Source organism: Aulonocara stuartgranti (genome assembly GCF_965226115.1).
Source record: "Aulonocara stuartgranti genome assembly, chromosome: 22".
Classification (NCBI taxonomy): Eukaryota; Metazoa; Chordata; class Actinopteri; order Cichliformes; family Cichlidae; genus Aulonocara; species Aulonocara stuartgranti.
The window spans coordinates 37,132,653-37,145,484 of NC_138957.1; the positions used below are offsets into that span (position 1 = coordinate 37,132,653).

General features: G+C 41.6%; 1 protein-coding gene across 2 annotated transcripts; it reads left to right on the forward strand.

Moving 5' to 3' along the window:
• The first annotated feature begins 328 nt into the window (after window positions 1-328).
• On the forward strand, window positions 329-9,574 carry LOC309698590 (uncharacterized protein). Of its 2 annotated transcripts, XM_082521125.1 has the most exons (11): window positions 329-391; window positions 961-1,239; window positions 3,086-3,334; window positions 5,944-6,477; window positions 6,604-6,705; window positions 7,561-7,602; window positions 8,018-8,092; window positions 8,197-8,247; window positions 8,419-8,487; window positions 8,952-9,002; window positions 9,268-9,574. In XM_082521125.1, exons 1-11 carry the CDS (start codon window positions 331-333, stop codon window positions 9,333-9,335), a joined length of 1,581 nt encoding a protein of 526 aa, XP_082377251.1. In that variant the 5' UTR covers window positions 329-330; the 3' UTR covers window positions 9,336-9,574. The 2 variants fall into 2 exon arrangements, with proteins under 2 accessions (XP_082377251.1, XP_082377252.1); XM_082521126.1 differs by lacking the exon at window positions 8,952-9,002.
• The last annotated feature ends 3,258 nt before the right edge of the window (window positions 9,575-12,832 follow it).

Consider the following 12,832-nt stretch of genomic DNA (forward strand, 5'->3'; position numbering starts at 1 on the left):
TCGTCCACAAACCTCATTTATATTTGTCTTCGTCTGCTGATCCATGAAACATGTCTCTGTCTAATACACGAAGAACGAAAAACACTAAAATGTCACCAAATGAATCTCCATCATGTATCTGTGTGTCTGAGTTCTAACAGCAGTCGGTGAGTTTAGTTACAGTCACTGGATTTGAAACAAGTGTAACAGGTTATAATAACGAGAGAAAGCGTCTGTTCTCTGACCACAGAACCTCAGAAATAGAAGAGCAGGCGTGTTCACAGAGGCGCTGACTTCCTGTTCTCTGTTCAAACACAGACGGTGGTCACTGTGAGTTCAGACACTGTCAGGATGTGGGTGAACATCTACTGCTGCCTGTTAGCCTGCGCTCTGAGCGGTCATACCACAGCAGGTGGGACACTTTGCATTAATGTCTGATATACTTTATAGTTTTCACACATGTGCATTTGTGTTGGTGTTTGTAGTTTCAGGGATTTCACACGATTATAGGAAACGAGTTCAGAGTGTGAAGCAGACACACGATCACAGGAAGTCGAGTTATGGTGTCAGTGTAGCTCAAACTTCACGTTTCATCTTCCGGAAGAAAAGTTTTAAAAATGAAATCCTCTGTTTGTTTTAGACGAACTGTTTGAAAACAACATTCATGAAAAACTGTGATTTTTACCTGAAGTTCAGCTTTTTATTGATTGATTCATAATAAGATAATGAAATAATCATTTTCAGACTAAAGCTTTAAGAATTTACAATCAGGAAACATTCATAGGACGGCAAATATCCTGCTGTTTCCTAACAAACTGTCAGTTAACTTGCTTCCTTCTGTCAGGTGTGATGCTTAGCTTAACTTGAGGACAGAGCACAGAGTAACACTCAGGTCACTTTTCATGAGACAGAGAGTCATGTGATGTTAACGTGTACTCAGTGAGTCCGAGACATGATTTTAAAAATGCTTTTGTTTTGCAGGTTTAACCCGTGAAGCAGTTACAGAGGGGACGCAGCTCACTGTGCACTGTCCTTACTATCTACAGGGTGGAGTGAGGTGGAGCAGAGAGAGTGGAGGAAGCAGAGCTGACATACTTACAGCTGATGGAGACAAAACTACAAAACACATCAATGATCCACAGAAACGATACAGTTCACTGGCTGACAGGTCTCTGATCGTCCTCAGAGCTGCTCCCTCAGACTCTGGCAGATACTTCTGTAATGGTTACCTGGCAGAGGAGCTGACAGTGATCCCATCAGGTAACATCAGACTTTATCAGCATTAACTTGTTTTCTCTTTAAAAATCATTTCTGATTTAAAAAAAACCCCTCAAACATCAGTGTGTTAATAAATGCTGCGTTTGCATTTTATATAAAGTAATAACTGTAAACACTGTAAAAATTACGACAACAAATGCCAACAGTAGTGCTGCAAACAAGGCAACAGAGGCGTCCATTAATCTTCTTTTCCAGCCACAGAGCTTTATCAAGAAGCTGGAGCTTATCTCAGATTGTTTAACCTGACCTCTGACTTTCTGCTTCTTAATTCAGATCAAACTGAGGTTATTGTACTCGGCCCTGAAAATCTTAGAAATATGGTCTCTAACCAGATTCTTACTCTGGATGGCATTACCTTGGCCTCCAGTAACGCTGTGAGGAACCTTGGAGTCATTTTTGACCAGGACATGTCCTTCAATGCACATATTAAACAAATATGTAAGACTGCTTTCTTCCATTTGTGCAACATCTCTAAAATTAGAAATATCCTGTCTCAGAGTGACGCTGAAAAACTAGTTCATGCATTTATTACTTCCAGGCTGGACGACTGTAATTCATTATTATCAGGAAGTCCTAAAAACTCCCTGAAAAGCCTTCAGCTGATCCAAAATGCTGCAGCAAGAGTCCTGACAGGGACTAGAAAGAGAGCAGATTTCTCCTGTTTTGGCTTCCTGTTAAATCCAGAATTCAAAATCCTGCTCCTCACATACAAGGTCTTAAATAATCAGGCCCCATCTTATCTTAATGACCTTGTAGTACCATATCACCCTATTAGAGCACTTCGCTCTCGCTCTGCAGGCCTACTTGTTGTTCCTAGAGTATTTAAAAGTAGAATGGGAGGCAGAGCCTTCAGTTTTCAGGCCCCTCTTCTGTGGAACCAGCTTCCAGTTTGGATTCAGGAGACAGACACTATCTCTACTTTCAAGATCAGGCTTCAAACTTTCCTTTTTGCTAAAGCATATAGTTAGGGCTGGACCAGGTGACCCTGAATCCTCCCTTAGTTATGCTGCGATAGACGTAGGCTGCTGGGGATTCCCATGATGCACTGGGTGTTTCTTCTTCACTCTCTATGTGTTTACTCTCAAATGGTCGCAGCAGATGGCCCCGCCCCTCCCTGAGCCCTGTTTCTGCCGGAGGTTTTTTCCTGTTAAATGGAGTTTTTCCTCCCCACTGTCGCCGTTACTCACATCACAGGGGGTCGTTTGATTTTTGGGACGTGATTATTTAAAAAAATTAAAAAGCCATTCATTGGCTTTAGGTCTGACATGAAGAGTACATGTAAATGAGGAAAAAAAAAATTCAATAAATGTTAATATTCTCTATAATTAACAGTGTGCAAACTGGATGATCCAGTTTTGTAACCTTTCTTCTGTTAACTCTAATAGCAGTTGTGGTTTAGAGACCAAAAATAAAACTGTCCATTCTCTGTATCACCAACTAAACTCCAGCACCTTGTTGTGTCGATGCACCACAGTTTGCATGTTGGGATGAATTACTTTAAATGATAAATGTGTCACTAACTCCCAGTTTTACACTGAAACTCTAACAAAACCAGGTTCCATGTTCCAGTTACCATGGTGACCGAGCCTCAGGCTCTACATGCCTGCTAACCCCGTAATCTAGACACATCCCTCAGGTCTCAATAGGTTCATTTATCACATTTCTTTAATTAGCTATTAGCTATTTGCTTTTTTGATATTGTTTGTTTTTATTTTTTGTTTGTTTGTTTGGGCCCCTGATTTCATAATGAACATGAGAAAAGTCAATAATTGTCCATTTTACAAGCTCAATCGTGGTTTTTAGTCACACATTCATTTGTTATTCACAGGAACAATAAAACTCACTGTTGAAGAGAGAGGCAGCGTCTTACTGAAATGTCCTGGTGATGTTGGAGGATCAGCTGGTCCAACATGGAGACGAGACTCTGGAGAAATAAATTATAGAAGGAATTATTTTTCCCGTAGAGACAAAACATTAACAATAAGAGAAGCTGAGCCTGCTGACTCTGGACTGTACTACTGTGATGGGAAACCAGCTGCTTATGTGACTGTGACCAAAGGACAGAGATCTGACAGAGGTGAGACACATGAACCTCTGACCGTCAAACATGAAGCCTGTTAGTGTCAGCCTGACTGAGACCATCAGCTTGTGTCTCCACTGTGGTTCAGGAGTGAAACATCCACAGCGAGCACACTGACAGGCTGCTGGATGTTTGTAATAAAAACTGACCCAGAATCAGTGCTGCATGAATCTGAATATGTAAAGTAACGATTCAATAGGAGTCAGACTGAAGAGAAACTAGAAGTTTGCTTTCAGTCTGTCTCAGTCTCACAGAGTGTTGTACATGTAGACAAAGTTAGGCCAGGTTTAACGCTGAGATATGAAACTACCACACACTCGCATGCAAGCGGGTTGAGGTTTTGAGCAAGATGCAAATACACAGCTGAGTACAGTAGTGACAGTCTGCTGCTCCTGTCCAACAGCAGCTTTGTGATGCACAGTAAAGATTCCCACAGTTCACTGGTGACCAATCAAATTTACTTCAAGAGTCAAAGTTATAAATGATGACAATGGAATTATATTTATTATAGAAAGAAGGGCGCTGTGGGGAGAATCCACCATTATTTTTCTTTAATAAAGAAAAAAATGTGAAATTGCATCAGAAAATGTTTCTGTTTGAGTTATTACATCAGATGCAGATTGTCAGGAGCTTCGTGTGTGGAGGAGAGGAAGAGATGAAACACAGGACTCGTTGATTAGTGAAGGATTACCACGGCCTTTATCACAGAGTGGATGAACAGAACATGAACGGACATTGATTGACTGGCTAACTGATTTGAGCAGAACACACAGGATAGGCAACATCTATGACACGACAAAGGACTGGAGGGAACCGAGGGCTTCAACAGGGTGGCTGTAGCTCAGGAGGAAGAGCTGGTCAGTTGGTAGTTCGATCCCTGGCTCCCCTAGTTTGCATGCCTAATATAAGATACTGTACTAACCCCGACTTGCTCTCCGATGCATCCATCAGAGTACGAATGAATGATGTATGAATGATAGTTACACAGCACTCAACGTGTAGATAATAGTGCTTGTGTGAATGGGTGTGTATGGGGTGGATGCTTTGAGTACTCCAGTACTCCATTTACCATTCACCAGTCCAAATACATGACTGACTAACGACTGGAGACAGGTGAGTACACGGCTGAACTCCAACTAATGATGCATGGGATGAACTGGAACACAATACACAGGTAGACAGCCTGCACAGACAACAGAAAGTGAAAAACACGGCTGTGGAAAATAAACTGAACATGTGAAAACTGAAAACACTGGGTGACCAGGAACACTGACACAGACATCAGAGAAGGCGATGTTACACGTGCCATCTCTGCTCTTTTTGTCGCAGCAGCACTGGCTGCCATCTAAAGCAATGAAGTATAAAAGGCAAAAGCAGAGTTTGTACAGTTGTAAGGAGCTTGAACGTGAATATGTTTTGTAACTGCCTTCAGTGTTTGTGGCGGGGCGTGGTCTGCGGTGCCATGTGGACCTGCACAGCATCCGCGATCACGCCCGCCGAGCAAAAACACGGGGACTCGGGGTTGTGTGTGCTGGTGTGATGTGTGTGCTGTATGTATGATTATTCTAAGAACTCTGAGCTGAGGTTCCCCTTTTTCTAAATCTGTACGTTCTTACAGAAAGAGGAAGCTGTTAGTTGTTTATCACACAAAAGTACAAGTCAAAGGTCACGTAGACATTTGCTTAGTGATCAATAAAAGAATACATTTCATGAAGCTGATCACATTATATAAAAACAATATTCCTTTGACAACTCTGTATTATTGTCAGGGTCTATCTTGCAATATAAAAGATGCCTTAAGGCAACTGTGGCTGTGATTAGACACTATCTACTAAAAAAATTGAATTTAAAACTACATAATAACAAAACACCTAAAGATACGATTTAAAATGGATTTTCTGCTGAATTGCCTGATATGTGTAGACACAACACTGCTTCCTTCTCTGAGTTAGGACACTTGTTTTTATACTTGACTGATTCATAGATGATGATAAGTGACTTAACAAAGAGCATTCCTCTGAACATGGTCAGGTTCAGGGACTGGAAGGGAAATGAGAGACAAAGCAGCCAAAGGAAAACAATAGAAGACATAAATAAGTCGTTCCTCTAAAAACCCCTGCATGAAGAAGTTGACATCATCTGTAGTATAATGGATTGCATTTATATGGCGCTTTTCTGTACAATGCAACTATTCATTCACTCACTGGTGGAGGCAGCTACAGTTGTAGCCACAGCTGCCCTGGGGCAGACTGACAGAAGCGAGGCTGCCATATCGCGCCATCCGCCCATCACCAGTAGGCGGGTCTTGCCCAAGGACACAACGACCAGGACAGAGAGCCCAAACCGGCGACCTTCCAGTTACCGATGCGCTTCCCAACCCCCTGAGCCACGGTGGCCCCAGTATAGCAAACTATACCGTTCATACTGTGCACAAATATGCATATATACCCCGACTCACTTTGGGAAATAAAGTACAGACAAACATCCAATTATTTGTATTTTAGTTTTAATTTCAGAAATTATTTATGTTTTAGATTCTTATATTAAAAGTAAACAGTCAGTTCTGTTAATCAATTCTCATGTAGCTATCTTGTCTGTTACTCAAGGTAAGAAGACAACAACAACAACAACAACACCAATGACGACGACAACAACAACAACAACACCGACAACAACAACAACAACAACAACACCGACAACAACAACAACACCGACAACAACAACAACAACAACAACACCGACAACAACAACAACAACAACAACACCGACAACAACAACAACAACGACAACAACAACAACAACAACAACAACACCGACAACAACAACAACAACGACAACAACACCGACAACAACAACAACAACAACACCTCCACCACCACCACCAACACCAACAACACCGACAACAACAACAACAACAACACCTCCACCACCACCACCAACACCAACAACAACACCAACAACAACAACAACAACAACACCGACAACAACAACAACAACAACAACACCGACAACAACAACAACAACAACAACACCGACAACAACAACAACAACAACACCAGCAACAACAACAACAACAACAACAGCAACAAGGGCTACATTAACTAGAACTCATCAATCAACAACAACAAAAACTCCATTAGGTACGATTTAAACGAACAAACTAAGGTCAGAGTGTCGTTGTTGTTTACGGGTACACAAGCTTACAAACATCTGTCAGTTCTGTTCTGTAGATAAAATGTTTAAATGATATTTATGTTTGTTTCCAGTCAAACAAACTGGTTTCCAGTTAGGAATGGGTGCTCTTCTTCTCTTTATCCTCATCATCATCGCCGTCTATTTTATTTGGAGACGCAGGTTTAAAAGACGAGGTGAGTAAAGCAGAACGGGACCAGAATCTAAAACAGATGGTGTCGTGGTTCAGACTCTTTACTCATTCATTCATTGAGACTCTTCTCCTGATAATTCTCACATCTTTGTTTCAGCTTTTGGTCAAGTTCAGTTTCCTGTCTTTAATCTGTTTCCATTCTTTCTAAAAAAGAAAAGAAAAAGGAACAACTACCTGCTAACAGCTCACACGTTAGACACCAGACACAAGTTTCCTTTACAAGGTTTCTTACTCTTTCTTTCCTTTTGGTTCACTGCAGATTTAGAATTGATTAGATTTAGCGTTGTTGCCACCACCTGATCATTAATCGCTGATCTGGTGATTTAGTGCACAGAGTGGCAAAATAAACATTTTAATTCCAGTAATTTATTTTAAAAATGCATCTCCAGCGCTGCATTGATTTCTAGGTGACAGCTGCACTTTGGAGCTCTGACACTTTAAACTGAATCCATTCAAATGTTAAAAGTTCTGATAAAGGAGAAAAAAATCTCTTCAGTTTGTCACAAAGTGAAGTTAATTTGATTAATCAGGTGTTCTTGGTGTCCAGGAATGCTGATTCAATTTGATTGGTCTGTAGGTGGTGATGTCATCCAATCGCTCTCTGATCTCGAATCTGAGCACAGCACAAGTTACCATGGTGATTTACCCAGGATATGACTGGAAATCTGCTCTGTAGTCTTCTCTGATCACCAATGTTAGATAATGAATCCAGATAAAAAGATACGCTGGGTGTGTTGAAGCAGCTTCCTGTTCAGGCCTCGGGTGACAAACAGAACCTCGTGTGACTGTAAAACTTCATGTTACAAGAACTGAGAAGTAATTCAGTGTTTTTTCTTAGGAGCTGCACCGCGATCGGCACACCGCATGACAGAGCTGCAAGGTACAGCTGCATGGTTGTTCTTTTAATTCTACCTTTCATACAAAGAGACACACGTAGAGAATATATTAATATACGTTCATCTCATAAAAAAGCAAAGCCAGCCAGCAGAAAAAAGCTGCTCCTCACTAGGTTACTGTTCCCCGCTGACACCGTTGTGTATGTGTGAGTCTGATGAAGCTAACATGGGAACAGTAAAGTTACTGGGCTGTAACACTTACTCATAATGCAACCTGAGCATTAGAAGAGGGTTTTAAAATAAAGAGAAACCAAACAAACACTACTTTTTGGCAGGTGTGATAAAAGCAGCCGAGCTGCAGGTGTGCCCAAGCTTACGTCTCCAACTTCGAAAGAACCTGACTGTGTGTTAAAGCAACCTTAAAATCTGATCACAACATCCTGTTGAATGTTTTAACAGACACGTCAAACCAAAATGATGATGATCCCACATACGCCACCATCCCCGACCTGCCACCCACTGGAACCCTGCCCGGTAACACCTGACCTTTGACCTTCACAGCCTCATGACTGAACCAGCCGTTCTGCTAATACTGCACCTGCCTTTATTTAATCCAAACATGTCCCGTCCTCTTACAGACTCGACATATTCCTTGATTGGTTCCACTTTCCACGCTGGCAGTAATAAAGGTATCTATAGTTACCAGCTCCACATACACCACCTCATGTCATCTACACGTGCACAGGTTTACAAACTGCTGCAGTAAAGTTTACAGCTTCCTGTAAAAAGGTAAAAATGTTGGTTTGTTGTGTGAAAGCATGAAAGTGAAATGTGATGAAGGCCGTTTGCTGTTTTCACAGGTTTATTGAAGCAGAACGACCCCACATACGCCACCATCACCCACCTGCCACACACCACCAACACGAACGGTAACTCTGCCGGCACAAACTCTCACAGCAAACACACAAACACACAAACACACAAACAAACACACAAACACAAAAACACACAAACACACAAACAAACACACAAACACACAAACACAAAAACACACAAACACACAAACACACAAACACACACACAAACACAAAAACACACAAACACACAAACAAACACACAAACACACACACAAACACACAAACACACAAACACACACACAAACACACAAACACACACACAAACACACAAACACACACACAAACACACAAACACACACACAAACACACAAACACACACACAAACACACAAACACACAAACACACAAACACACACACAAACACACAAACACACACACAAACACAAACACACACACACACACACACACACACAAACACACAAACACACACACAAACAAACACACACACTGTATTCATTCATGACTCTGATCCTGCAGATTCTCCTTATTCTTCGGTCAGTGAGTCTTTCAGTGGTGGAAATCAAAAAGGTAACTTTAATGCTGAGCTCCTCGAATCCTCCGAACAAACATTTACACTGAGATCCACCTTCATCCACCTTCCTCCACCTTCATCCACCTTCATCCACGTTCCTCCACGTTCATCCACGTTCCTCCACCTTCCTCCACCTTCCTTCACCTTCATCCACCTTCATCCACGTTCCTCCACCTTCCTCCACGTTCACACCGTCAAACTTGTTATTTTCATTCCCATCACAAAAATAATCAAAGATTTCTTCGTTTTCTGCCCCCAAAGGTTCAGAGCAGCTGACTGACAGCACGTACGTCTTACTGCAGAAGCCCAAATCACCAAGACCGGTTTAACTTTATCTGATGGACCAGTCGAAAATATTGGTTTGTCTCAATGTTTTACTGTAAAAGTGTATGTAATTGTATTTTTATATGTATATAATAAGAAGTTCATGTATCCTTCAATTTTTTGCCCCCATATAAAACGAGATTATAAATGAAACTAAAGAGAGACGTGCTGTTGAATCTGTTGGAGCAAAGATGATTCCATACTTTCAGTTTCCATGTAAAAATCAATAAATCAATAAAATGATGTGGGATGAATATATTTATATATCCCAGTACACTGATGTGTGTGTGGGTCCTTCTACAGTTGTAAATTTGAATTAATAATAATAATAATAATAATAATACATTTTATTTGAGGGCGCCTTTCAGAAACCCAAGGTCATCCTAAAAAGATCAAAATTAATAAAAGGAACAGTAGTCATAAAATACATAAAATAAGTTAAAATTGCAAAACAGAGCTTGACAACAGATAAAATCAGCATTAAAGCGAATAAACCAGTTCAAACAGATGTGCTTTGAGCTGTGACTTAAATACAGAAAGAGTCAATATTTCTTAGTGCAGGAGGAAGAGAGTTGCAGAGCCGAGGAGCAGAGCGACTGAAGGCTCTGCTCCCCACAGTGATGAGGTGTGTGAGGACGTAACAGTAAGATGATGATCTGAGAGGGCGGGAAACAGTGGTGATATGGAGCAGGTCACACAAATATGAAGGAGCAGATTTATGGACACACTTGTATGTAAGAAGTAAGATATTAAAATTTATCCTGGCTTCTACGGGCGACCAGTGAAGCTGCTGAAGAACTGGGGTGATATGAGCTCCTAACAGTTATGACCCGAGCTGCAGAGTTTGAGTTTATGAAGGGACCTTTTAGGGAATTGTGTGTTTACTTTGTTTTTGTTTGTTAGATATTTTATTCTTTTTTAAACTTGCTTTTCCACCTGGATTGTTTGACACGTGTGACCACTGTCGGCTTTGGACTCTAGATCAGAATTCAGACTTTCATTTTGTTTTGCAGTTTGGGTTTTCCTAAATGGAAACTAGGAATTATTCCTAATGGTCTATTTCAGGAACCAGTGGCTAAAAAAGGTCAATAAACCATTTGAATCCAGCCTCAGGTGTCCTTAACTAAATCTAACCACGGCCAATATGAACAAAAGGCTGTTATTAAACCAGGACCAGGGGCCCGTTCTTCGTACCTCGCTTACTACATCCAAGACCAAATCATCGCGCTAACTCTGAGCTCGCTATTCCGGTTCTCCGAACACACCTGTTGTTGACGATTAGTACAGCTGGATGAAGTAATGTGAGATCACTGGGTGGCTTAACAGGGGCTACGCATCGATAGAAGAAACATTGATCGGCAACCCTTTGATTGGTCGGCGAAAATGTCGAAGGAGCGCGCTCAGTATTTTTCGGCAGCAGAGCAAGAACTCTTGAGTGAGGGATTTCAGGAGTTTCAGAGTTTAATTAAAACGCAAGGGAACACTGCAAAGGCTGCAAAAGCAAGGAGAGAGGGCTGGCAGGAAGTTGCTGACAAATTAAACTCGTAAGTAATTTAATAATAATAATGGAGTGGATTGATATAGCGCTTTTCAAGGCACCCAAAGCGCATGACAATGCCACTATTCAGTCACTCTCACATTCACACACTGGTGGAGGCAGCTACAGTTGTAGCCACAGCTGCCCTGGGGCAGACTGACAGAAGCCAGGCTGCCATATCGCGCCATCGGCCCCTCTGGCCAACACCAGTAGGCGGCAGGGTAAATTTATTATATTACATTATATCCTCTTTCACATTAGAGCCACAACAGGACCCACTAGAACATGGGAACAAGTAAAAGTGAAATATAAGAATATTCTACAGAATGGTAATATTTATCACTTATATTGCTTTTCGTCTCTTGGAAAGAGACCCTGGAATAATCTGTTTGTTTATAACAGCAACCAAGAAAAGGGCAGAGCAAAAAAAGACAGGTGGTGGTTCTGCACCCCCTCGTCAACAAGTTGGTTAAGTAAATAATACCCTCACGGGAATATCGATATCTCTCAATGAGCACACTGTCGCGCTGAGCTAAAGGATCCTGTCTGTCCCGCAATATACGCTGGATTCTGAGGACTCTCCTTATCAATCTTGCACCTTCCACAATGGGTTGCTCGCGTATACGGACAGGACATGGCTGCAACAGGCTTCCCAAATCCACCTTCGCTTTTATAGCCGTGGTCTCTCATCTTGATTACACGAAGTAATTTACAATTACTACTCTGAAATATGAATTACATCTGTAATAATCACATACATGTAATAGAATGATTAATAGTACATTTCCCTTTTTTAGGGAATGACCTGTATGTATCTGTGTGACATCAATAAAAGGATCAAGTGCTGCATTATCTTCAGTTACATTGATAATATTTATTTATGGTGAAACAGTGGTAAAATATCGCTGTTGCTTTCGTATGAATGAAGCGGACATACCTGCGTGGCCGCGATCTAATCCTGTTTACATAAAGTAAACCTGCTCCCCAGCAGGTTTACGCTTACGGCTCTGTTGCTATGACAGCAAGTCCCGGATGAGCTTCGGGGAACCGAACGATCCAGGATCACACGAAATCGTCAACAATCTCATCCAGCTAACTTACTTAGCGAGGTACGAAGAACGGACCCCAGGTCTGGCTGTCCTCAGCTCCTTCTGTTGCTGAGCCTGTTGGCCAGTCGCCTTTCACAGCAGACGTGTCGTGTGCTGCACTCACCGCTAACTAGAGCAAAGGACCCAAAATTAGTGTTGCGCTGGCGGCTGTGCCCCACTTTGTGCTCGATGTGCCCGCTTCCTGTCGTTTCACAGCATGTATCTCTCTGACTGCATGTCCTCTGTTGGGTTTATCTGGGCACAAACTCCCCTGCAACACGAGACCGAACTGCTCGACAAGACAAGGAGTCAGCCCAGGCCTTCACCTGTCCTTAGCCAACTTCCACTCCTACGGCCCTTTTTATTGTCAGCAAGCAATCATTCATGAATATGCAATTACAAATACACGTGACAGTCTTAAGCAACATCTCTGAACAACATCAGTGTCTGTATTCTCTCTCTGTGTGTGTGTTTCCAGCTATATCATACATAGATACGCGACCTTTCAATGAACTTAAACTGTGTATGAGGTTTGCAGAAAAGCAGAAGTAAGCGTCCCACTGAATGATAAGAACAGGAACTTGCGATGTTTCATATCTCAGACGAACGTTTAAAGGTGTGGAGTTTTAAGAAACAGAACAGCGCAGTCTTTTTCCTGAAGCCATAATGGGAATTATAACGTCGAGGCTGCTTCCTCTCATCTCGTGGTACACAAGTGCACACAGAATCTCATCAGACATAATAAGGATGTGATTATTATCAGCGTACAAATGATTATATATTTCTAAGCACAAATGACAATATAAAAAATATCAATTCCAACATCCTCTACGAGACTTTGTGTGTATTGTGTTCAAATGTTTAGTAAAATCACGCG

Excerpts from the sequence above, each read along its gene's own strand:
- LOC309698590 (XM_082521125.1), top strand. The coding sequence starts at position 331 with ATGTGGGTGAACATCTACTGCTGCCTGTTAGCCTGCGCTCTGAGCGGT. Across the intron at positions 3,335-5,943 it reads AGGACAGAGATCTGACAGAG|GTAAGAAGACAACAACAACA; the intron begins GTGAGACACATG and ends CTGTTACTCAAG. Across the intron at positions 8,488-8,951 it reads ACACACCACCAACACGAACG|ATTCTCCTTATTCTTCGGTC; the intron begins GTAACTCTGCCG and ends CTGATCCTGCAG.